Source organism: Canis lupus, chromosome 28 (assembly GCF_048164855.1).
Source record: "Canis lupus baileyi chromosome 28, mCanLup2.hap1, whole genome shotgun sequence".
In the NCBI taxonomy this organism is placed as follows: domain Eukaryota; kingdom Metazoa; phylum Chordata; class Mammalia; order Carnivora; family Canidae; genus Canis; species Canis lupus.
In genome coordinates this window covers 20028356-20055871 of record NC_132865.1, presented here as the reverse complement: position 1 = coordinate 20055871, position 27516 = coordinate 20028356, and the positions used below count along the sequence as shown (strand labels likewise).

At 41.8% G+C, this 27516-nt stretch overlaps 1 protein-coding gene across 1 annotated transcript; it reads left to right on the top strand.

Moving 5' to 3' along the window:
• Positions 1–956: 956 nt before the first annotated feature.
• Positions 957–27516, top strand: RDH10 (retinol dehydrogenase 10). The gene is made up of 6 exons (XM_072804242.1): positions 957–1297; positions 2950–3185; positions 22891–22989; positions 24154–24299; positions 25890–26021; positions 26113–27516. Exons 1-6 carry the CDS (start codon positions 1009–1011, stop codon positions 26234–26236), a joined length of 1026 nt encoding a protein of 341 aa, XP_072660343.1. The 5' UTR covers positions 957–1008; the 3' UTR covers positions 26237–27516.

The following is a 27516-nucleotide window of genomic DNA, read 5'->3' as shown; positions in this document are numbered from 1 at the left end:
TCAACCACAGCGGCGAGATAGGGACTAGCGCCGACTCGACGGCGGGAGGAGGATGGCCCGGGCACTGCGGCCCGCCAGGCCCGGCAGGCGGAGGCCGGGACACCCTGCGGCAGGGGGCGTGAGCTGCGAAGGGAGGCGCGACGGGGGCTGGAGGCTGCGGCCACGGCCATGTGAGAGGGGCTGCCCCGCCGCGGTTCGGCGGACGGCGGGCGGGGGGCTGGGCCGGGGGCGGGGTGCGCCCGGGGGCGGGGAGGGCCGAGCGGAGGGAGGGCCGATGCCGCTGCCGGCTCTTCCCGGGCGAGGGTTATATAGCGCGGAGCGTGGAGCCCGCTCAGAGGCGGCCGGGAGCGCTCCGACTTGCGGGCGGCGCCGCGCTGCGGAGCCCAGTGCCCGAGTGACAGCCGCGGGGAGTGCGGGGCAGGGGACGCGGGAGCGCGGGGGCGGCTGCAAGCCGTTGGGCAGCGCCCCGCCGCGCCGGGCGAGTCGCCCCTCCGCGGCGCCCCCGCCGCCCCGCACCCCACTCTCCCACCCTTTCGCAACTTGGGTCAAGTTGACAACTCCCGCGGCGGCCGGCGGGCCCGTGCGGTCTGCGCTGCGCGCCCCTCCCCGGGGTGAGAGGGAGCCGCCGCGCCGGCTCCGGGGACGCTCGGGCGGCGGCGGCGGCGGCGGCGGCTTGGCCATGAGGGCGGCGCGCGCCGCCTGAGTCGCGGCTGTCACCGCCGCCGCAGCGGGACCGGCCGGCCGGGCGCTGCGGGACAGACGGGCGGGCGGCTGCCGCGGCGGGCGCAGCCCGGGGCCACCGCGCCGAGCCCGGGCGGGAGCGGCCCCGCGCACTGCAGCCCGGAGGGCGCCCGGAGGCGGGGCGCGGGGCGCAGCCTCCGGGGTCCCGCGGCGCCGGCAGACGCGGCCGGGGGGCCGGGGGGCCGGGCTGCCCTGCGCGCGGCGGGCGCGGGCGCGGGCGCGGACGCGGACGCCGGACTCGGGGCGTGCGGGGTTCCGGGCGTCGCGATGAACATCGTGGTCGAGTTCTTCGTGGTGACTTTCAAAGTGCTCTGGGCGTTCGTGCTGGCGGCGGCGCGCTGGCTGGTGCGGCCCAAGGAGAAGAGCGTGGCGGGCCAGGTGTGCCTCATCACGGGCGCCGGCAGCGGCCTGGGCCGCCTCTTCGCGCTCGAGTTCGCGCGGCGCCGGGCGCTGCTGGTGCTCTGGGACATCAACACCCAGAGCAACGAGGAGACGGCGGGCATGGTGCGCCACATCTACCGCGACCTGGAGGCGGCCGACGCCGCGGCGCTGCAAGGTAACTCGGCGGTGCGCGCAGCCGTCCCCGGGAGGCCCCGACCCCCGCCGCCCCGCAGCCCCGCAGCCCCGCGCAGCCCCGCTCCCGAGGACGACAACCAGCCCCTCGTCTTCCGCGAGTGGAATCTGCACCCCCTCCCCCTCCCCCTCCCCCGGGAAAGGAACACGGTCACCTCCGCGTTAGAAGCGGGAAGGTGTGCCGACCCCGGGTCTTTACGGAGGTCCCGGCTCCTTGGGGACGGACGTCGGGTTTCCTCGCCCCTCCGAGGACCCAGGGAGGGCGGAGAGGGCTCTGGTGAGCACGGGCCGGGGGCCCTAACGCAGTGCCCCCCGCGCCTTGGCGACGGGGGACGCAAGTGTCTGGGAAGTTGTCCTCAGACGCGGCGGGGCCACGTCTCCGTGCCCCTGTGCTCCGGGCCGCCGAGCTCGGCCGCGCCGCTGACTCCAGCCGCGAGGAAATGGTTACATTGTTTCACCAGAGACAGGTTAAGTGCTTTAGTTGCATCCCTCCGCTTGATTGAATGATATCCTACGTCTTTCAAAGCGCTTGGAAGATTTGAGCCTCATTGGAGATTTATTTCATGTTTTTCGTAACCTCAGCTGCCTCACTGTATATTTATTAACTAACCTGATTGCTGAGGGTTTGTTTGTTTTTTTTTTTTTTTTAAGTCAGAGCGGAGACCATAACCAACCGTAAATACTGGTCTAGGAAATTGGATTATGGCTCTTACTCTTGGATAAAAATGTTCATTTCTGGAGAAAACATTGAACTGTACCGGCAAGGTTGACTTGGACACCACCACCCCTCCCCCATATCGATCTTTTTTTTTTTTTTTTTTTCCTTCCCCACCAAAATTAATGGCACCTGCTTTTTAGGTCAGAAAATGTTTCATCTTCAATAGTGGTATGGAGGGGTAGCAAATACACATTTTTGTGCCTCCTGCCACAATCTAAAAGAGAAAGGTAAATTCAAAAACCAGGAAGTTTTGGGTTTTAAATTGAGATCTAATGTGGTAAAATTGCATGTTTACCTGGAAGTTTGATTTATCTGAGGTGCTTCTCAGGAGAGCTCAGATATTCGAGGTAGAACAAACCAGTGATCTCCATTCTTTCATGAGAAACTTAAGCTTCATTCCATGGCTTTGGATGACTTCAGATTAACTATGGTTTTGATTTGTGAGCCTTGAGGAGAGTTTCCATTTTGAGGGTGCAGTTACTAAAAGAGTAAAAGCCGGTTCTGGCCACTGTTCCTCCTAAAAGAGGAGTGTGTAGTGTTTGTGCTTGGGAAGAGGGGGTGTACTCTCTGCACTGAGATCAGTTCTTTCCAGGTGTCTTTAGCTCCAGGAAGCTGATCCCATGAGGTCTGACTTGTATTGGGCTTGTCACAATTACATGATTTTCCCCTAAGCAAAGTTATCCAGTAAATTGCTGTAATTCCCAAAGACTTTTGGGGGAGGAAGGCAGCTGTAAGTTCAGTCATTGGCAAGCCTCATGGTGTTAGAAATTTGAAGCTCACTGTAGTATTTTTGTTTTGTGTGATCTTTGTCCTACTGATTGCCATGTGACTCACGTTTTGCACCCCCACCCCCTTCTCTGTTCCATTTTTTTTTTTTTCTCTCTCTCTCTCTCTTTCTCCTGGACTTCTGAGGACAGCTGGGAATGGTGAGGAAGAAATTCTGCCCCACTGTAACTTGCAGGTTTTTACCTACACCTGTGATGTGGGAAAGAGGGAGAATGTCTACCTGACAGCAGAAAGGGTCCGCAAGGAGGTTGGCGAGGTCTCAGTCCTGGTCAATAATGCCGGCGTGGTCTCTGGGCATCATCTTCTGGAATGTCCTGATGAGCTCATTGAGAGAACCATGATGGTCAATTGCCACGCACACTTCTGGGTAAATATAAACATCCTTGTTTTTATTACTAGGCCCTCCTCAATGAGAAGGCTGGGAAGGAGCCAGACTTCAGTACCAGCCTGAAAGACACCTGTACTGTTTTACCACAAAGCTTCTTTCTAATTTGTTATTTCCCCATGGTGAATTACACTGTACGCCAGTTACTATCAAACAATTATCTTCTTTCCCCCCGCCCCCTATGTAGTCTTTCTGGAGAGGGTAAAGGACTGAACATTTTGAACTAGTTTGAAAGATTGCCATAAAAATAACAAGAGGGAGCATAAAACCCTGGATTTGTTTATTTTACTTTCTGTTGAGTTTGTAAAACATTGGTTGTTCTTATGAATTCCTGAAGTCAGAGTTTAGGCTTCCAAATTACTGCTCAGCCACATTTTAGAAAGTGCCAAAGATTCTGAGATCAGCATTTGTGGTCCACTGGGAGTGGTCGGGCCACCCTAGCAGTCACTTAACATCCGCTGACCATCCACGGCGTCTGTGGCATTATCCTGATAGAGTACATCTCAGAACTGTCTCCGCTTACAAGATGCCTCTCTCGGGAGAACAGAAGTCACCCTGATAATACCATAGAGTCACTCACTATACAAGGGGCAGAAAGATTGTGAAACTTGGGGAACTAGGGACTTAAAACCACGTCAGCTTCTAACCAGCAGAGCTACACAGCATCTAAGGATGAGTGAGAAGGAGGGCCTTCTTGCTCTGGACACCAAACTAATCCCAATTTTTCAGCTAAACTTCAATAATGGTAGGTGTGAAGCTCTCCCCCATAACTGTACACTGCTGACCTTTATTCTCTTCTTCTTCCACAGTAATTCCCCTTTACTTTTGTAGACAGGTAAAAGCCAATAAAGAAAGGGCAAGGAGATAGGATTTTTGTTTTTCTATATTTTCCATAGGCGGATTAGCCTTCTGATGGAACACAACAAAGAACTGTTTCTTCTAAATAGGTCACATTAAACCTCATTAATTTTTTTAGCAACTGCTTAAAAACTTAATCTGGCTTTAGAAGTACTTATTCAAATATTGTTCCTAGAACATCAAACCATTTCTCTGATCCTGAAAGAAGCTTACCTAAATGTTTTATTTTAAAACACGAGCTTTACTTAAGTCATTTCCAGAGCTCTAGAAATGAACACAAGTGGTGTGAGCCAACTCCTATGGATGTTTTAAATGAGTAAGGAGATTACCAAATACAGTTTGGGGGGATTTAAGTGTGCTTTTGCACGTGGGCGTGTGCATAGGTGTTTGTGTGAGACAGAAAAGGTGTGTGTGTGTGTGTGAATTATATGCAGTAGGGATGGGGAACTGAGTAAAAGTCCATAGGAACAAGTAGCAAGTGACAAGGGGATGCATCAGGTGAGTAAAGGTATAACGAATAAACGAATACACTTGGCAATATAGTTTATCAAGAGTCGTACATATTTATGATTCTGAGTAAAACAACCACTATTTGAAATAAAAGATGTATGTGAATTGCAGGTGGACTTGTAGTTTTCATAGTGGAATGAGAAGGATGAAGCTGCTTAGAAACTCCAGGTGACTTCAGTTGACTCATCATCTTTAAACAGATATACAGTCATTGGTAGGCTACTTGTGAACCACCAACACCAGGACTATTTTTTGTCCAATAACCTTTGATTGAGATGGTCTTCCGTTTCTGAACTGTAAACCTTTACCTACATGCTATTCTAAAGTTTAGCCATCTTGCCTACTTTTTCTGCGTGATTATTTTGCTGAATTATAAAATTTCAAATGTAACCACACTTTTAAAGAAACCCATACAATGTGCAGTTAAATACTTTTAAGATGAAAGCAGCCTCCTTTTGCTAGACATTCTATAAAATGAGAAGTAATTGAGAGTGTATTAAGCCCAGAAAATCCATAGCTTTGGCTTTGAAGATGCACACGAATTGATATACTGTACCTTAACATTAGACTCCTCTCTAACCTGAGGAGAAAATTGAATCAAATCTCCGATAGAAAAATTATTGAGGAATTGAACCTACATACTAAGGAGGAACATACCACCTTCCCAGAGTCCTTACTTTGCTTCGAGATGTTGCTTAACTACACAATTTAGGGAGTTCTTGGAAGCCTTGGCAGTAATGACGTCACTTCATATTAAAATATGGGAGGCTCCTGAATTCTCCAGCTGTTTTTCCCCTAAGCATCTAAACTGAAGAATTTATTTTCAATATTGAGTCAGAAAATTCATTTTAGAGTTGGAATTTCTGACTTCCTGCCGAGACTTACAAACCTTTTAAGAAGTTGAGATCTGGCAACTAAAATTTAGAAGACTTATAATTTTTACAGTGATTTGGGGTGTTAAATGATATAAGAGCTACCTGAATTCAGCTTCCCTTCCCGTAGTCCTAGTAGGCGAAAATGTTTGTGACAACAGTCTAAAGAAATATTGGCATGTGCAGTTTTCCTTCCAAAGAAAATAACCAGTGTGTCTTTTTACTGTGTCTGGGTGGAGAGAAAAAGTTGCCCCATACATTTTTAAAAGATCAGCTGAGCAAAGAGTCACTTAGTCATTTGAACAGATAGTCTTGCGCCAGACTTGTAAGTAGCAGTTGCTGTCTGTTTTCATAAAATACTAAATGGTATGTTGATCCCGACCCAGCTTAAAGTCCTATCCAGTGAAACAGAAAACCCTGTGGACTTCCACTGAAAAGCTGTGGGTGCTCCTACTTCAAAACCTTTATACAACTGCCTCTGCCTTCAAGACCCTCTTCTACCACTCCTGTACCTTTTAAGGCTTAACACAAGTTCCTAATACAGTCTTCCCTCCCCACTCCAGCCCTTTTCTGGCAGTTTTGCATATTAGAGCTGCACTTATCCTTAGAGATCCTCTTGCCCCATCTCTTGTTTTCTGATGAAGCTGCAGTTAAATGGCTTGTCTAAAGCTTGCTTCTTGCCATTAATCTCTTGCAGCATCTGTTCATTCTCACCCTTTGTGGCATAGCATGTGTTCTCCGGTATAGTTTTTTTTTTTTTTTTTTTTTTTTTTTTAAATGTATTGTGCCCTGAAATTCCAAAATAGATGGCAAGCTGTCTGAAGGCAGTTTGTTCTAGCCTTCCTATTTGTTTTTCCCTGCCTGGAAGAGAACTCCACTCTTAAGATTCAGTGAACACTCAATAAATGTTTGATAATATAGACTAGACTTCTGCTTAAAGATTCAGAACATAGCCCACTCAGAGGATGCTCACAGGAGCCTGTCTTCTGAAATTTCAAAAGGTAAGCCTTATGGTGGACTAACGTAGGCTGTGCAAGATTGAGGAGATCACAACATGGGGGCTGGTTCACATTCATAATGGTTTGTATCTCCTTTTGTTTTGCTACACAACTTTTCCATGCCTCCCGCCCCACCTCCGTGCTCACATTTACTGTGGTGTATTAAACTCTGCTCATTGGTGCAAGGCTAGTGACATTGAGAAGGCCAGTGTTTATAAACCAGTTTGAATCAAGCTCAAATTGAATGTATGGTGACCATTCATACCTCCCAATGGCTGGGCCTCAAGGAGAGGATTCCCACTGCAGTTCCTTCCTTGATTCTTAATCTCATATTAGTCATTTCCATGCACATTGAAAGTTTTTATCATGCTTGGCATTGTTCTACATAGCCCTCCAGTTTGCTATGATACTTCCGTCTTCTAATATTCTATCACCAGCAGCTCTCCTAGGAGCTTCCTCTTGGTCACCAGTCAAGAAGTGATAGACTTGGGATAGGTTCTAGTCAGTATAATCTCTTGTGCAACATTCAGGGTTAACACAAGACCAAGGAGAATGTATGCAATGCAATGCACTTTAATGTTGGCATAATCCTAGAAACCATTCACCTAGGTGTTCTCTCTGTAGCTCTGTGCAATACAAAAACTTGAAAATACCTCGCTAGTTTCTTTTGAAACATGGCAAGTTGGCCTCCACACAGAAATTGCAAGCCCGTGTTTTCCCCAAAACATTAATATTGCTTCACTTGTTTTGTTTTGTTTTGTTTTTAAGAGGAGAATTTTAGCTTGTCATTTTTACAAGACAGAGTTTATCTGTAGATCCTTTTTGACCAAAGAGCTGCATTTGGCCTTTATACGTGAGCAGCAAATTGATCCCTGATTAGCCAAAAGGGGGAAGCAAAAGCATTTAACTCCAGGCCTTTTATGTTCTGAAGAAATTTTGCATGGTAAAGGGCTAAATCTGTCAAATAGCTAGTCGGTAATTTACTTCTATTGATATGGTAGTCAGACAAGATAATTGGTAGTTAATTAATAGACCACTTAACTTAAAAGGTTTCACAGTTTTAAAATACTAATTACTGAATTAGGCATTTATCTATATCCAAATGTCTAAAGTCTATTTAGTTAAAATCCATCCAGGAAAAGTAAAAGCCCACCAGCTAGATCTGAGTAATGTAGCACTTAAAGACATTAGTGCTGTGTAGTACCTAATATCTCATGAATGGTCCCTAATCATTAATGTTTAAGTTCCTATGTGATTTACTGGTTTTTAATCTCAAATGCTGTATTGTTCTCTGGTTAGAGAAACCTAGTTTTGTTCGAGGCCTCTTAGATTTAGAATTTTTAAAAAACCATTTCTAAAGTATTCATAAAAAACTACTTGGCCAGTACTTCCTCCTTCAAACCATAATATTAAGAATTGTTATACCATATATTTTTCCTATGTTGGGATAGCTACTGAAAAGTTGGAGTACGTGGCCAGTTTTTAAGTCTGTACTAGAACTAGCTTCTGTTGTTAAATAAATATCATATACCTAAAAATCAAATGTTTGAGCTTTAGAAAGACTTTTTAAGTCTTGAGCTGAACTGTAAATTGACATAGGTAAGCATACTTTATCTTACTAATTCTTGAGGTCCCATTTAAAAACATCTCTTAGGTAGCAACTACTCGGATACTTGGGACCGTACCCCTAGTAGGTCATTTCATAGCCTTGTTCCCTAACATGAAATGAGATCACACGCCCCTTGAACATTAAGTTTCCGCCTTTGGTATGTTACATGGTAGGCCCAAATTGCTTCTATTGCTACTAAAAATCAACTACGGTATGATAAAATGTTACTTTACGTAAGTGGTATGAGCAGGGAACCATCCTTAAGAAACCCTTGCAACATCTTTGATGTGTGTTCGAATCTGTGTCTAGTTACCTCAGCTGTTTAGAAAATATTGCTGGGAATCCCTGGGTGGCGCAGCGGTTTAGCGCCTGCCTTTGGCCCAGGGCGCGATCCTGGAGACCCGGGATCGAATCCCACGTCGGGCTCCCAGTGCATGGAGCCTGCTTCTCCCTCTGCCTATGTCTCTGCCTCTCTCTCTCTCTCTCTCTCTCTCTGTGACTATCATAAATAAATAAATAAATAAAAAGAAAATATTGCTAAGTAACCAGTATCATATGAAGAAAGAGCAGTGCTCCCCTAATTGCCAAATCCAGTGTGCAGCTTGCTCTTTCTACAGAATGTGATTCTGTTAACCATTCCTGAAGCTCCAGTTTTCAGTTTCCATGATAAGCCCACCTTCTACTTCTCTTCTGTCTTCCCAATTCTCTTGGCCTCCCTGCATCAGGGATGTAATGACTAGTGCTATATCCTCACACCTCTTCTCACTGTGTACCTCTAGCTGGGTATAATCTGTTTATTTCAGTGGCTTCGTCTGATTTCTGCGACCGTTCTCAAGTTCACACAACTGTCTTGACTGTTCACTTATTCCCTAAAATCAGCAAGTCTCAAAACTGAACTAACTCCTTTTTGCCCCTTCTTGAATTCCCTGGTATGGCCAATACCAGGCTTGGGAACATCCGCAGTTATCTTTAATTCTCCATCCTGCCCACATCCGTGCCTCCTCTCCTGACTGTTCTGTTGCTACCACGTAACTGGATCCCCTCCTTCCCAGTGCTGCGCCCTCTCCTGTGCTTCCATCACCTCTTGCCCATACTTTGGAAAGAGTCTCTGAACTTCTTTCCCTCTTCCTAGCCTTTGCTCTTCAACCTAGGGTGACTTAAACAGACTCGAATTTGTTATGTGTCTGCTTATGGATTATTCTGACAAGAATCTACCCCCAAACCCCCAAACCTTTAGGTGACCATATTGTTCACAGCATGAAATCCAGGCTCATTAGCATGGCAGCTTAGATCATCTAAAGCTGATTTCCAACTGCCTTCCAAACTCATCACCTATTATATCTGCTGGTCAACCTTAAATTCCCGCTGGGCTAGACACCTCACTGTGCCCTGATGGAGCCCTGTGCACCCAGCTGTTCTGCCGTTTGAGACCCGTCTTCCTGGGAGACAAAAGAAGTGGAATAGTTTAGACAAAATGTATCACTACTTCTGGGAGAGAAAAAATAGGATATTTTCATGTTGACTTAATAGTATCTTTATAGATTAAGTGGGCAGTCCTTGTAGAATAGTTTAAAATTCCCAGTTCAGGGAATGGCCTACTCTTATCTGATTATGTGCTATTTATCTCGATTCCTGGAAGCAAAGTTGGTGTTTGTTCTTTTCTCCCTTGTTATTTCTACATGTAGGGCTTCATCCATTATCTGCCCAAGTAGAAATTAATCTATAGGACATGTCAAAGCGAAAGCATTCTTTAACCTGTGCTAATGCTAACACTGATTGAATAGCTTTTTCAAAAGGGCTGAATGGAGCGTGCCCGGGTGGGGTCCTCAGCCATTCATTGCAGGATTGGGTCACTGGGCCTTAAGGAAGAGCTACAAGCCCTATGGCCAAATATTTAACTGCTCACATTCTCCCAGTTTATTCTCTGCCTTTATATTTGTTTTTACCTTAATCATTTTTCAGATTTTTAAGATCCTTGGCAAATTTAGTTAGTTTGAATAAAATTCAGGAAGTTTAATCTCATTTGGGACTTGGAATAATTTTTTGAAGTAGGAAACTCAGATGTTCCCTACCTAAACTTTAAATTAAAAAAATAAAAATAGGGACTCCTGGGTGGCTCAGCAGTTGAGCACCTGCCTTCGGCCCAGGCCATGATCCTGGAGTCCTGGGATCGAGTCCCCCTGCATGGAGCCTGCTTCTCCCTCTGCCTGTGTCTCTGCCTCTCTCTCTCTGTGTGTCTCTCATGAATAAATAAATAAAATCTTTTAAAAATAAATAAATAAAAATAGGAACACCCCTTCTCCCCTTTTTAAGTTCCTTCAGTTAAGGAATATTAATAGTGGACTCCTCTAAACTTTCTATTTCTTCCAGAAACTAAAATTAAGCTTCATTCAATTGTGATAAGTAGCTAATTTGTCTCCGTTTAATCCACATACCTGCCTGTATGGATAGATGTGTAGATGGCATGTTTGTTTGCTTGTTTTGGAATGCTCCATGAATAATGAGACTCGTGACTGTGGTGCAGTTACAGCCAACAGACTGAAAAGAAAGCCCGTTTGAGCCTCTGTGTAAGTCCTAAATACCCAGGATATTCTTGGAACCCCAAACTGTACTATGCTGAATTTCCACTAGGGGGTGTCCTGGCAGGGTGGATTTGTATCTTATTTCCTTCTGCACACACACGCAGTAATTTTCCCAAGATAAAGGGCCTTTTGTAGCTAACCTTTGAAGTATGACAAACTCTGGTAGTCCTTAAGAAATAGGGAGCTATTCCTTGTATCAACTGAATGAGTTAAATCCAATGTTTTGAGCCTGTAACTCTAGGGATCTGATTTAAATGTATTCATCAGTCTTGGTTTAATTAGTGAATTTCTTTTTTTTAAACCTCACAAGTTACTATAGGAGTTAGCTCTTCACAGAACTAAACCTTTCTTACAGTTTCTATTAAATGACCTAAAAAAAAACTGCATGTAGGCTGCGACCTCTTGAAAGCATAATGGGAAAATAACTTAGAGGATAGAATCTTGTAATTCTTTCTTTGAAAATAGATAGTGGACAAGTAGAGCCCACAGCCAGTCCTTGTATTATTAGGTAGGGCAGCCTTAGAGAACCTGCCCATATTGTGACCTAACACTGTTAAGATACCGTTGTGCAGGGTAAAAGTTGTCAGAGCATGGCCTTAGGATTTAATCACGATTACCCTGACACATTTGGCCGGCCAGCCAGTCCCCATCCGCCAGGGTATGCAGGCCTATGCCATCCTAGCACTGGAGGGTATGCCTTTCAACACAAGGAATGCTAACATCTTTTACTTGATCTTACCCAGCATGGCCCATTCTTGAATTCCTTTTTCTTTTTACTTTATTTGTCAATTCTCTTAAAACTCAAGTTCACACCTGTCAGGGACCATTTTCCTAAATGCTCTGAAACTAAAATTAAGTGAACCACAGGGAAAAAAATTGAATATCCTCTCATAATGATCATAAAACTTTCAACACTGCAGCAAATGCTGCTAGAATATTTAACAAGTGAGGGCAATTACTGCTGCAACCTTGAGTGCTGTCAAATTAGCCCAACTGACAAGCCACTTACAATGAATTCACATTTGGAAACAAAACATTGCTTGGTCTGTGAAACTTTGAAAGATCACACAAAGTTATGTGTGAAAGATGGCAGCCGTGTTAACATTGTGAAGGTTGTTTTTTGTGTTGTCATTGTGTGGGGTTTTATTTTTGTTGATTCTTTGGTTTTGTGTTGTTTTTGGTTTGGGGAAACCATGGTGTTTCTCATTTGCTGCTTGCATAAAATGTGAATTTCTTGCCTTTCTTTCAAATAGCTTAGTACTGAAATTTTTAAATATTAACAAGGTTCGGCTTCTTAGTGTTATTCTAAACAATGGGTCTCAAAATAACACTTCCCAAATCAGTGTAACTGGGAAAATATTTGTGGTGCAACTTATGTAAGCACATGGGTATTTTGAGGACAAGAGAAACTTAAAATTCAGAGCCTGAATTTTCCCACCTGCAAATTGCACTTAACATACTGCCCCCTACTGATTTCTCAAGGATTTGAGAAGTGGGATAGTTCTACAGTCTCTTCGAAAAAAGAAACATGGAGTATAATTACCTTAAAATAGTTCTGTACTAACTTTTAGTTTTTATGTCTGCTGGGCTCTTCTCTGTTGAGCATTATAATTTATATTTTAAAACTGTTGTTTTTCTGCTCCTAGTAAAAGAGGAGTAAAGGAAAGATTAGAGAAGTGTTACTGGAAAGCATTGTTTCCCAGCATCTTCAGGGATTCTGGATGAAAGGGGTAGGGCAGTCAAAGCAGCTGCTCAGCAGTATGGTTTTGAGGCTTCTTCTGGTGGTCAGGAACTGGGTTTCTGCCGGAAGCGTGGTCTGGAGATGCCTGGAGGGCAGGGAGGCCTGGGAGCCATACAAAGGAAGAACCAGGAATTGCAGGAACTTGAAGAAACAACATAACCAAAAATAGATAGCACTTATAACCAAAAGAGCCTATAAATACATGCTTAATGAGCCTGGAGTGCATTTACCGTACTTTTATATAGCACTTAAATTTTACAGACCCTTTCATAAACACTCTTCTCTCATTTGAGCCTCAAAGCAACTCTGAATTAAGTAGAGCCATTATCCCCATTTTTATGGATGAGGAAACAAACCAGAGAGGTTATAGGAATTGCCTAAGGTCACCCCTGGGGAAAGAAGAAGCTAGGACCCAGACCCTCATCCTAGGACTTTACTTTAGAACCTTCACAAATACTCACCTGGGCTACATGTTCAAAGCTCCTACTAGATTTTCCTATGAGTCACTTATGCTTTTGCCTTTTGGTATAATGAAAGAATCCACCATCAAATGTTGATTTTTTTTTTTTTTTTTTACTAGCATAGATCATTTAGCAATGACTAACCAACCCTAGCCTAATATCCCCAGAAAGTTTGCGCCATAAGCTAGACAAGAATGTAAAATTCTAAAGACCCAATACCACATTAAAATTTTATTACTAACGGCCAATTCTTGTGTTTTTCCATGGTTTTTTTGTAACTTTCCATGGTTCACATCTGAGATGGTTACTTCATGGACAAGACTGTACAATATCCTTGGTCACATAGCCTCCTTGTTTTCCTTGTTCATATGTCAACGTTGACAAGCTGGACACAAAAAAGGTAGCGAATAACCTGGGCACTTCAGCAAGCCTTGGCTGCACAGAGTTCTAGAAATACTTGGTACCAAAATGGTACCAAAACAGGGTGGTTTTAGTTTTTTGTTTTTCTGTTGTTGTTTTGAAAGCTTATCTCCTGGAAACTGTAAAACCTTTATTCTGTTACATAATGATCTTATGGGATTAGAATTCCAGATAAATCCATAAGCTTTGCCTTTGGAAATGCTAATCATGGATTTTTCAAAATAATGGAGTTTTGCCCCATCGATAGTGTCCAAACTTATGGCCCAAGCATCTGATTTGTAAAGGGCTAATTTTTTCCTGGGTATGGTTTTCTCACGGGCTTACCAAAACATGAAAGCTTCAAAACGGTGAAAAACGGAGCAGGTAAAGACTGAGGCTGAAAGGGCCTAAAGTCCTTGTCCTGAAAGCTGAGCCTTCGAAGCCTCTGTGGATGTGGGGAGAGGACTTTGAAGCCTCTTAACACTATCACAGGGAGCGTTAGATTTCATCGTGAATTTGGGGGACACAAACATTCAAACCACAGCATATAGGGGCTTGCTAGTGCTAAAAATGAATCCAAGGCAAATATACAGAGAATCAGTAAACTCTCGTAGTTGTCGATAGAAGACTCCAGGGGAGCTGGAACATTGGCTCAAACCAGCCCTTATAAACGTTGTTGGAGGAAGGGTGTGGAGAGTGGGGCTTCCCAACCCCTAACATCCTGGTTCGGAGAACACGGGTAGGACAGAAGGTAACGAAATTAATCTTCCAGTTTTGCTGAGTTTCTAGGAGAAATGAATCTGAAGCCACTTGAGGCTCACCCCAGAACCTTGTGCTCAGCCTGTGGTCCAGGGCCAAGGCAGCAACAGCATCACCTTGGCAAGCTACACGTTAGAAAAAGCAGACTCTTAGACCCTCTCCCAGACCCACTAGATCACGATCTGTATTTGATTCAGATCCCAGGTGATTCTTTGGCACATCAAAGTTTGAAGAGGAATTGGTCTTGAATATGCATTTTCCTTTCCACTCTCTCAATATTCTCCTCTGCTGCCTTTCTGTTTTTCTTTCCTGAGCTAATCAGCCCTTTTGGAATCTCATAGACAAGAAAAATGCCAGACCACACACTCTGTTCCAATCCTAGTCTAGGTTTATTATTATAATTTTTTTAATTTGGATTCCGGTCCGGTATCTAAAAGGAAGAGTGCAGGTGCTATCTTGCTCACTATTCCCCTTTGGTCTCTGTGCCCAGGGTGGAGTTTCCAAGGCCATAAGCATCATGAAACAAAGTGAGGACCCTACCATGAAGAACTACATTCTTCCTGTTACAAACTTGTCTGTTGTGTGTACCCCACTTCCTCCAAGTTGGCTTCCAGTATTGGATAAGGGAGGGCATTAGATGATGGAGGGCATGGTGTCTCATACACTTGTGATACCTAAGGGGAAGTCTTCCCTTTTAGTTTTCATAACTTAGTAATGTTTTAGGTGGTTTAGTCAGAATTGTGATTAAGATTAGGGCTGTCTTCTATTCTACTTCAGTACTGTTCTTCCATGAGGAAGCTAGAATATACCAAACTAGTTGCTGGATCAGCAATTATTATCCTTGAAGATATTTCTCAATTTAATAGTGGAGTGGTAGTTCAAAGTTATTGACATATAAACTAAAACAAATGGACTATTGAACCTAAATTTAAGTTGTGATTTTTTTTTTTTTTAAAGCCCAGGATTGCCTTCTGAACCTAGAAAAATGTCTTACACTACAAGAACTAAAGCTTAGAAAAAAATTCATCACTGGACTGTATGGAACTTTATTTGCTACTGTGCATGTTCTTTCAGAGGTTTGCAAAGTTTTCTCTTTAACACTGCCTGACACAGTATAGGTACCTCATGGACTCTTCTATATAATGAGTAAATTCTGTGGTGTTACAGTGCAAATTTAAGAATAAAATAAGATTTCAGGAGTAACTGTGATTATATTTATCTTTCATTTAGGTAAAGATAATAATTGTTTTTAAAGATTCCACAGTAAGCAAACTAGGAAGTAAGAATTTCAACTATTTACACATACAAAATAACAAGGATGGTGGCAGGTGATCTTGAGGAGATTCTTGGGCCATGTCATTGGAATGGGGGCAGAGGGACAAAGGAATCCTGTCCCTTCAAGATGACCTGAGCGGTGCCTGAGCTTGTGGGCAGTGACCATGCCTCATGGAAGTGGTCACCAGTCACTAGAATAGAGCTGCAGCCTCTGCCCTTTGGAAGATGTGTCTTTATTACAATTTCTGAGATGTGATTTGAGTTTGGGGCAAAGCAAAGGATTAATGACAAGGTGTTGTTTAGCAGACTATTTGGCTGCAATTTTGTGGGTTATTTTCATTATTTTATAAGGCGTTATTAAATGGGGAAAGGGGCACTCCTTTGATCATCTAGGACTCAGCCAGCAGGGAGGGTCCAGGAGAACAGCACTTCAGAAACTGTTCAGCATTTAGTTTCCTTTAACATCCTGAACCTCCATGAACTCAACAAAAACACAGAAAAATGATATTTTGCAGATAATGTGTAATTTCATTAATATGTAAGAGGCAGGAATTCAAGTTACATTATTTTAAAAGGCACAGTCATGACATCATATAAATGTTTAATGAACAGATTTTTACTGCTCACCAGATGCTGGTCTCTGCACTAATGGAGCTGATACCTTGCTGAGTCATTTATGAGAGTCTTATGCAAGGTACACCTCAGTGTTACAACTTGTATTTCCAATGCGTAGTAGGAATCGAAGAAATAATTATTGGACACAAGTTGTCACAACATTTTTAAACAAAGAAACTTTGGAGAAACTCCTCTTCTTGTCTCACAGATGAGTTAAGATCAAGATTCAATGAGGTCAGAAGTAACTAGCATGGTTAGTCAGTAGGCGCCTGGGACCATGGGGTTTTTGGACTCCAAAGACGAGTGTATTTGCCTGACAGATTGAGTTTTAAGTTACCTCCTTTCCAGTATTTCTGCATAGCAAACCCCAAAATTCAAGAGAATGTCGATTGTCTGAGTTGCTGTGTTGGGCTAGATTCATCCCATGCTTTAGCAGTGGGAAGGCAAGTTAATGAAGCATTTATTTTTGCTGAATAACTAATGGTGTCATCATCTAGGTGTTCATTTGCAAAGCCTGGTTCTTTTATTAGCTTCTTGGTTGCAGGGCAACTGTAGGAGTGTACTAGTGCATGTGTGTTAAGCATTAACTGCTGATGTCTTCAAATGTTAAACTAATCCCTGTAGCCTCAAAATAATAAAAGGATAGTAGATGGAACGTTGATACGAATTCAATAGTTATGACATACTCTAGTCTCTCCTCTGTGGCTAAAGACAGAACATTTTGTGTCAATCTGATAAGAGATTTTATTAAGTCTGAGAGAATAGTTGCAAGCTTCACTATCTTGGAGTTCTGTTGCACAATTTGTCAGGAGACTTTTCTGTCTCTACAAACATCAACTAGGAAAGAAAGAAAAAATGCCTTCATTCAGTTACATGAATTTCAGAATTTGTGCTGTCAAATGCGACTAAAATATTTAAAGTCAACGTATTACTAGCAAGTATAAATTTAGTTTTTACTTCCCAATTAAAGTTAATTTTGTAATGAAAATTTTCAACTATCTTGTTCTATGGTCAAAGTGAAATTCCTTAGTTTGGTGGTCAGTATATTTACTAAGCAGATAAGCTTTAAATCTACAGATTTAAGAGTATTTATTCAGCCATATGTGCCTTTCCGAGATTAGCCTAGGGGTATGTCACCATTTTTCCATCTTAGACATGCTAATGATTTATGCTATTCACCTTTTTAACACCGTTCACTCTATATTCACAGCGCCTCCAATAGTTTGTATTACTGAATCAGTTTTCCAGGAGCAGTGACAGTATTCAGAGGAGAGTGCCACCAGATGTCATTTTAGCCTTGTAAATAAGCAGTATGTTCCTTTGTGATTCTGATAAAGATAAGTTACTCCAGTAGCAACAGAGCCAGAAGCAGCAAAACACCAAGCAGAATTGTTGAACCACTTTGGAAGGGTACAATAAGGGTGTCTTTGTTTAGTGGAGTCTTGATTATCTTTCTTTTTTTTTTTTTCTTTTTTTTTCCAAATTGTTTATATACTGTTGTTTGGAGATTTTGAAAATCCTTACATATACATCAGAAAACTATTATATACATGTGCTGATAGTGTTAATCCTTTTCCCATCATAATGTGACTTATGCTCCTCTAGAAACAAAAGTCTCCTGTTTCTTGGGTGTTCAAGAGATAAACACCTTAAAATGATTCTTTTTAAAAGATGCCTTTTCTGGGATTGACGATAATAGATAGTTAAGGCAGACACACAAAAATACAGTATGAGGCCTTTTCCTACTATGAGAAGTTAATTTTGCTTTTTCCATGGTGTTCATTAACCTGGAATCGTTTATAAATACAGAGAACACATTCTGGGTGTTTTACCTCCACCTTTAAAATGTCATCAGTCTCAAAAATTCCAAAAGCCAGACTTTGCCGGATACCACATTTCTTCACATTCTCTTTTGTTTAACTTTAGGCTAATTTGTCGTGACAGTGCAGCTGCAGGCCGTGCGTCGCAGTGTGTCATTAAGAGCACAGGGAATGATCTGGAGGGTTAGAACTGTTGGAAGTTAATTTGGCGTAAACCTAACTTCCAAAGATTTCTCGAGATAGAACATGTCATGTCTATGTCCAGTCACCCTTCTGTTCAAGAAATTCTTGTTTATATTATAAATATGACCTTTACAGTTATCTTTCAAAGTGCCCAGTGCTTTGAAGAGGAACCCCGAGGAGCTATAGCGACATTAGACTTAAGTATGTTTCATAAGAATGTCAGGGTCCATTTCACTGTCCTTCCCCTCCCCTCCTTCCTTTTTTCTTTCTTTCTTTCTTTCTTTCTTTCTTTCTTTCTTTTCTTTCTTTTCTTTCTTTTCTTTCTTTTCTTTCTTTTCTTTCTTTTCTTTCTTTTCTTTCTTTTCTTTCTTTTCTTTCTTTTCTTTCTTTTCTTTCTTTTCTTTCTTTCTTTTCTTTCTTTTCTTTCTTTCTTTTCTTTCTTTTCTTTCTTTCTTTCTTTTTTTGGTCACATAACAGCCCTGTCAGCTGGGGGCAGATGATCATATCCGAGCCTCGTGATAAAATTACTCATGGGTATACAAAAGTCTATCTCCACGCTTTTTAGCCAGAGTTCATTTTTAAGAGTTCTCTCTCTTTTTGCAGATAAAGTTTCCTAGGTCCGTTCCTAGTTATAAATTCTCCCACTGACCATACCAGTGAGTGCATATTGGTTGCTGACTGTGAGACCCCCTAGATCAAGAGCCCACCATTTTTCCTGATGAAGGACTACAAGGCCTCCTCTGTTCATAGACATTTGAACAAAAGAACATAGCGATGGAGTGCAGTTCTCTGGCTCAGGTTAAGCATCTCGCTAACCTTGGCCAGCCACCACTGGCACCACTACCTCTGTGTGTTCGAGATCCTTGTACGAGGCCGTAACTCGTGATCCGAGTAATCCATCCCGAGAGTGGAGACAGCGCAGCAGTCCAGGTGTTCAGTGCGTTATCTGAGTTACCCCTCTCAGATTCACCGATGGCAGCACACGCGTGAATTTATACTTAAGCCGTTTGGGTGTGCTCTTAGATTTGCCCTTGATGTTCTTTTAATGACTCTTTGAGACAAAGTTAAAGATCACAAACCTCAGCTTGAACTGACTGGTGTCATGGCAACTGGCACTTCACCTTTTGCTGGTCCCCATCTCATACATGCTACAATATTTGTGCACATTAATAATTCATTGCAAAGTGCCAGATTTCTTTGTGCTGTCAAACTGTGTCAAGGACGGAATATGCTGTACTATCTCAGATGTCATCTACCAGACTGTTGAGGGCAAGAGTAATTAGAAAAGAAAACTAGTCAGGTTACTTGGGAAATTTTCTGAAAATGTGATGCTTTCTAGCTGCCCATTTATAGCATTTTTCTTGTAAAGTAAGGGATAGAATTAGTGTTGATCAAAGTTTATTTGGTAATGTGCCCCAGACATAAGGCAGGACTCAGGCTGTGGAAATAAGGCACGAGCAGTAATTGGTCGCCTCCATTCAGGCAGCAAAGGAAATGATTAACAGCCTTCGTGCTCAGTCACGTGGATCAGGCTCCAGTGTGAACCCTGAAAACCCAAGTTTACAAAGAAACCTGAATGGTCTTGATGGGAATGCTCCTCTCCCAGGCTCGCCTTTGCCCGGCACACAGTAGGAGCTGAGTGTTTGACCCCCGCTTTGGAAGACAGCGAGTCTGGGTTCCCAGGATGACCCTGGCTGTGGATAGTTTCTTTTCACCTCCCAGTTTCCTGAACACTTTTTGTTGTGCTCAACATAGATAGTAGCCGTCATAATTATAGTATTAGACCTATGATCGGTGCGCTTCCTAAATAACGAATAGAGGCCTTTGTATCAGGATGTTGAAAATGCAGTGATGCATTGAATCTTGTTTATCCAGAAAGCCAGTGTATGTTCAGTGTATGTCCCTGATTGGGCAAAGAAATCACGTATTTTAAACTGGACATTGACCTGCCACTACCTTTTTTTTTTTTTTTAACTCTCCCTCTAAAGAAAATTTATATTAAAACAGATCCGTGTCACCCTTTACTAGTCACTCAAAATGAAGCATATTTCTCTGAAAAATGTTTACAACCCACAATTGGAAAAGATTTTAGTCACTTAGCCATATTTGGGTTCTTTTGTTTCTCTATCTCTTTTTTCTTTTTTCCTTTAAATACAAAACCAATAGCTTAAATGTCCCTTCATACTCCTTGGCGGGAGGGCAGGGGGTGAGGAAAGCAGGTCCCAGTCACATTTTTTTAGAATACACAGCCATGAGTACCCTGTGGATAAACTAGAACTGTTATACTTGATATACTGAGTTAGCACAATTAAGTGCAGGTAAGTATAAATTCTGCTCAGAGACAGGCACAGAACCAGCTCCCATTTTAGCCATCATTGCTTGGCCAGATCATAAAACAGTACCTGCATATGATAGATGTTCAAGAAATAATCACTGAAAGAATAATACCACCAGACTAATTTCAGGAAGAGGGGAGGGGCCCTTAATCAGTTTCAGAACCATGCAACAGATTAAACTTAAAAAACAGTTAGGAACTTGTTAATCTTCTATCGCCTACCTTTATGTGCTGCTGGGGATCTGGATTAGTCATTTAACACCTGCAGGCAACAACATCACACACAAGTCCGGGGAAGTCATTAGAGCTAACCTGCTTGGTGTCCGCGCTTCTAGCTAGTCAGGGCCAGCCGCCAGCTAGAGTGAGTGGTCACTGGCAGTGTGAACAGTGTCAGGGATTCAGATTCGCCAGGTAATTAAGCTGCAAATTCTTAATGGTTTTCTATACTGTGTGTAATTTCTTGGAGTTTAATATGGAGACTCCCTACTTAAGAACTTAACAGTAGGATCCTTTGTACTAAATCTATCCGTGTCTTCTAGGACGAGGCAAACTTTCAATACTTAAAAATGATCTCTGAATAGCATCAAGAATACATTTTATACTTTTTCAGCTAATCTGGGAACAATTAATCATAAGCAGTTACTTTAAAAATCTTATTTAGATTGGAATATATATGCCTCTTTATGATGTTACTTTATTGCAATTCTGATAAAATAGCCATATATAAGCTGTTTTTGCCTAACATTCAATGTATAATGACCTGACGTACCAGGTCTTGCCTTTTTTGGCTATCAAGTACACCAAAATAATGATTACAATCCAACGACCCTAACCATTCTGACCTACTACTGCAAAGAAGTGCAGTTTAGCTGAAGCATGTGTCTCTCTTCCATCCAGCAGTAAGCCAGGTCTCTGAAGTTCACAAGGAACGTTGTTCATATTCTCTCCTCCACAGTTCCTATGACAGGGTAGTAGTTCTCCCAGAATCTTTGAAAGGATAATCAGTATTTCCCAGCTTAGTGTAAGGCAGCCAGACAAATAAATATAAAACAGTCAAAGCCAAAATATCACAAAACCTGTAATTCTATGTGACAGTGAATGGGACTGACCATCTACATGTCTTAAAGAAATATGAACAAAGTCAAAGTGGTGTAGAATTATATATAAATGCTCAAGACCTTCAGCAGAGAATTTGGAAGCTCCTGTGACATAAGCATGTTGAAAAGCATGAGAAGCTTTGTAAACATGTGATTATTTTACTTTGAATTATGTAGGAGGGCATGGGGAATAGATTGTCAGAGAAGAGAAAAGTTCACGGGTGAAAATAAGTGTGCCCCGGGTAACAATAATGAGGGGGCCAGACAAATGGGGAATGAGTCGGGGGGGTGGTTAGGGTTGCAAGATGATCAGGAACCAGACTGGGGAAGACTTTGGGACACTTCACAGGCACTCATCTGGCAACTGTGTGTATCAGAGATTGGAACATATGGAGAAACATCAAAATAAATGGGATGACTGGTTTTGATCTTGTACATGCAAAAGTTATTGTAACACATTAGATACTTATGCAGAAATTCAGTGATCCCTTAGCCAGGAAATCCTCAGAGAAGGGCATGCACCTCTTCTTTGAGTCCACTGTGTACTGTTTGGTTTTTTTTTTTTTTTTTAACTTCATAAATCATGGGGAAGTTGTGTTGGCAATGGGATATAACTCAACAGTAGACAGATTGCTCTTTGCTGCTTTCTTTTAAGAAGCAGGTTATAAAACTGTTGGGAGCCTGGTAGAGTAGTTAATAGATCATCTTAAGCAATTTGAAGTAATTTTTTTTTTTTTTTTTAATACAGCCTTGTGTCTTGAAGGCAAAAGAGCCAGAGGAGGGAAAAAAAGAGTTTAGTGAATAAGAAATCAGTGCCTGGGTCTATTGCCCAGGAACTTATGCTGCATGCCCAGCTACAGTGAGTGGCCAGTCACCTGCCTCTCTGGGAAAGTCAGTGCCCTGTGAGCCCCACAGGGGAGTTTGGTCATTCCAAATGCTGTGAGCTATTGTCGTTTAGCATATGACACATTTCTCATTAAAATGATCCTGTACTTTCATCCTGCATTTTTACATCCTGAAATAGTTTACTTCCTATTAGTACACTTTGGTAAAGCTTTGGATGCTAGAAGACGATTCTCGAATATCTCCTTATTCATTCATAGGCCTATTACAGCTTAGACATAGCCATAAGGTAAACATTAATCCAGGGCACTTATTCATGGGTAAACTGGAGGGTCCCTCACAGACCGTGAGATAGCTGTGTTAAAGTGTCATGAACATAAAAAGATCTCTGACCTGGGAGTAGTTTAGATTAGCAGATAACTACCACTTGAAAGGTGATAAAGAGCCTTCGACTAATGGCTTTCTTTTCATCTCTGGAGATTGTCCCCAAAAGCTCTTGTGTTACAGTCTCGTTGGTCACGGCTTCTAATAGGCCTGCCATACCAATGATACGGTGTTATGTTAACCAGACACTTAAAGGATCTTCTCTTTTAGTAAACGTATAAGATCTTTAGACAAATTGGAAAATATAACGTTATATGGGTAAAACTCATTGGGTGGGTAAAACATTACGTAGGATTGCTTTTAAATGAAACAATGTCAGTTCTAAAGCTTGACTCTTTTCTTTCAGACCACTAAGGCTTTCCTTCCCACCATGCTGGAGATTAATCATGGTCATATTGTGACAGTTGCAAGTTCCTTGGGATTGTTCAGTACTGCTGGAGTTGAGGTTTGTCAGATATAAAGCATTTCCTTCATTCAGTCGGTTTATCTCGTGACGAGTATACCAAAAATCCTACAAAGAATACCTGCTGTCCATACATTCATGAAAGCACTCTACTCTGCCTGTGTACTGTTTGTGGAATTTCCTACAGTAACCCAGGGCCAGATGTTGAATTGCAACTCTAATATCTGCTGTCATAAAATCACTTACACTAGTTTGACAAAGCCACAGCAGCAGGAAAAGTAGGTGGGCACAGGGTCAAGAATGAAACTGTGGAGGGCAGTGGCATTACCACAGGAAACAGATACAGGAGGCCAAAGGTTGCCGTTCTGTTTTGGTCAACTTGCCAAAAGTGACCTATCTTCTATCAGCTCATCAGAGGAGATGGTTACGGCGAATGTGAGGTGTTTTGCGTAGTTAAGGTTGTAGAACTGGGCTTAATCAATTCTTCACCATATTCAGATAATAAAGCGTGTGTATGCATATTATTCTGTGCTGTTTGTCCCATGGGTACGTATAGCATAAAACTGGAAACCTCACCCCATGCAAATATGTAAAGGGACACAGAATAGATGGCTTCCACGTTCTACATTTCCATGCCTACATTTAAAGTGAGGTAAAGGATAAGAACTTTCTGTACCATGTGTTCTTCAGTTAAGGTCTGGCTTAAGTTAACAAGGTATACTTATTTCCATTTTCACTTTACCCTAAAGAGAAACTCAGATCATAACAATTTATAACCTAAGCTAGATTTGCCTTTGCTCTCCTAGTGTTAATTAAACAACCTGGATTTTCATTCTCCTTTTACTGAACAAGAGACCGTTTGTGAATTTTCCAGACACTTCAAAGTGAACCTCTCTCCATTTTTAGCTCCAGCTTGTTAGCTAGCTTTTATAGAATCCTTTGTGGTAACTTCCCCAAAGTAATACGATACTTGGTCAATGTGGCAAAAAGTGTTCGTCTGTTTCTGGTGTTGCTTTGAAAATATTATTTCTGCACTGAACCACATCAGATACCTGTCTTTGAAAATGCTTGCCTTTTCCTTGCTTAGTCACCTGTAACCCCCTATATCAAACATGTAACCAAAGTAATAGGATCAGGGAAGCCTGGGTTTGGTGAGGGAACCTGTGCACATACTTAGTGTTTCTGTTCTCTCTCCCTCTAATTCAGGATTATTGTGCCAGTAAGTTTGGAGTGGTGGGTTTTCATGAATCCCTGAGCCATGAGCTAAAGGCTGCTGAAAAGGATGGAATTAAAACAACATTGGTTTGCCCTTACCTTGTAGACACGGGCATGTTCCGAGGCTGCCGAATCAGGTCAGTAAGAACCTGTCTTGTTACTGATAAAAAGCTGTTTTAGAAATCATCTTTCTGCATTGGGAGAATGTGTAGAATTGAGTCTTGCATTTTATCATTTGACACTTAAGCCTGTCCTCTCACTGGTCAAGGTTTGTAGAATTCAAGTGAGTAAAGATTAATGACGAAGGGTCAGCTACCACACTGATACTAATGTGAGGAAGTCAGTCTGGAAGCATCAGATAGGAATTGGCCTCTCTGCACCTTCAAGGGGGAAACATAAATATCCAGGATTTTCCTGAGAAGCAACTTCCTTAGGAATTATTTTGTTTCTTTAGTATTAGTGCTGGTAAATGAATGCGACTTTGATTTGGAATAAGAAACAATGTCACTGTCACAAAAGAGTAAGCCTTTCTTCAAAAAGACCTTAGAAATTTACCCTCCAGATTTGGGAGCTTTCTTTTCGCAGAGAGTATATGTAGGTAGATTCACTGTGACAGAATGAGAAGAACTATTTAGATTTGCTAAAAATGAAATAAAACACTCCCATACCTTGAAAGGAGGCATATGGGAATATAAATGTCAGGTCACGTCTGACTTGAACTAAGCAGAGTAAACAAAACCACGAATCATTAAAAGGAAACTTGTGAAGACATGCTTATTTTGAGATCTTTGCTTGGATGAATTTGAAAGGCAAAGGAAGATAACCGAACCAGTTCCCCGTTGGTCAGGCTGTTCTTAACACATCCTGAACCTGGCCAAGCTGTGAAGTAGGTGGAGCTCCATTGGACTCCTTTGCATCTCCGGCTGACTTCAAGTCTGGACTGGGAACAGACTGGAGTTCTCCCTTTTTCCCAGCATCCCGGTGCGCTGTGTGTGTGTCTGTGTGCCTGTGTGTGTTGGTTTGTTTCTTCATCTCATATACTTAGGAACCAATTGCCTAGGGTCTAAGCAGCCCTGTTTCCTATTTAGCTGTTTCCTATTTAGCATCATGGCAAATGTCCAAAGCTGTGGTGGGACAATGAAAAGTGAAAGGAATAAATTATACTATTAGATTATTTCAACGTGTCATGTAATGAATTCAGCTGAAGGTTGAATGTCTGTATGCACTTCATTTCAGAGACCCTCGAGAGAAAATACCTTGGTTTTCCCTCTTTGGGCATTCAGGAAAGCATATAGCTCACTTATTTCACTCAGAAAAGTTATGCCAGTGTTACACACCATCATTTTAACAACACTTAGCACTCAAAGTTTGGCACCGTGTTTGGGCATAATGTTTGTTATGCCAAATACCCTCTTCTTGTTCTATTGAAAAAAACTAGAAAAAAATATGAAATACATTTTAGAGCATTTTTAAAAACATTGTCTCACTTTACAGAAAAGTGGACTGATTTTGCCTTTTTTTTTTTAACACATTTTCTACACTATGCATATAAAATGTATTCATGGTAGGAAAATTTGGAAAATACAAAAAAACACAGTGCAGAAAACAAAGTAGACCTAAGGTCCTGTCACTTAGATAACCTCCCTGTTCATGTTTGGATGTATATTTCTAATCTTCCCTACTTTGTGCTAATTCTTAATTTCATTTTTTGAATATATAACCTTCAGGAAAGAAATTGAGCCTTTTCTGCCTCCTCTGAAGCCTGATTACTGTGTGAAGCAGGCCATGAAGGCCATCCTCACCGATCAGCCCATGATCTGCACCCCCCGCCTCATGTACATCGTGACTTTCATGAAGAGGTAACTCTGCAGGTTCCCTCCTGGGTTGGGTCTCCCCGTGGCTGCCCCGTAACCTAGCACACCTGCTCACAGCCACCTTTCTTTTTTCCAGCATCCTCCCTTTTGAAGCAGTTGTGTGCATGTATCGGTTCCTAGGAGCAGACAAGTGTATGTACCCGTTTATTGCTCAAAGAAAACAAGCCACAAACAATAATGAAGCGAAAAATGGCATCTAAAAATCTTCTTTATATGGAATATCATTTCTACCAGAAGACGATCAAGGCATTATAGTCCAATCCACATCAGCATTACTGACATTCTCTGGATTCTGAACCCTTGTTGACTTTTTTTTTTAAATCAACTTTTTAAAAAATAATAATAATAATAAAGTGCAAATTAACCGATTAGAATACTTGGAAAATGTGATCAGCAAATGTGAGTCATGTTGTTGCCAACAGGGTCCTTTTAGGCAGAACCCCAAAACCAGTCAAATCTGTTAGACAAGCACTGTGTGACATCTCCAGGCTACCATTATTTTTCTTAATGAGCAGAAAGTCTAGAGATGATAACGACAGTGTGTTTCACCTGTGTGGTTTTGTTTTGCTTTTTTTTTTTAATCTCCATAGAGTTTATGAATTCTTGTAATTAAACTCTAGCCAACTGACACCCTTGCAACTTCAAGGACTGATAGTGCTATATTTTCTCATGTTTTCTAAGTTTCAGTTTTGCAAAGCCTGTGTGGCTTTTCGTGGTGTTTGTGTACAGCTCTTTTAAAAAGGAATTTTGAAATCTCCCATCAGTTTGAAGTAAATGATGTTTGATTGTTATAGTAAAGGTGATCAGGTCTCTTTCTTAAAGTCCTAATGACTAAAATGTTAGGCAAATTTTTATCTCTGAAATCTTTCCTTAAGGATCTATTCCTCTAGAGACCTAGTTATCCACAAAGGTCACACATTTTCTACCTGTGAATTTTGCTGCATACAGAAAGTGCCCTTTCCTCAGGAAGTTGCTGTGTTTCATTTCTTTGAATGGACTTTTACCTAGAATACATAGCAGCTCTGCGAAGAAACAGTTTCTAAAAATGGGAACTTCTGCATTAAAAAAAAAAGTCCCCGTTTTTGTGCCAACTATGATTAGTGAGGGGGAAAAATCATATTCTGTGGAGTACGTATGGAAGGGTGTAAAGATTCTTTTGAAAGTTTTATTCACATTGTAGAACAGCAATTGACATTTTTACAGTATTTTTTTGTAAAGCAAACTATTTTGTGCCTTGAATTTGGTAAATGTGTATTAGTGAAATGTTGTTAAAGTGGACTTCTACCTCTGTATCTAAATGTATACCATCCACTTGTAAATTACTATAAACTATTATGTGATTGCTTTTTTGTTTTTTTTTTTTTTTTAGAATGTCTTGTTTAAATAGCGACCAATGTTTAAGGCTATTCAAATAAGCCATCTTTTACTAATTAATTGGGAAGTTTTATAAAGGACTGATTAAATTTAAAGAATTAACTTA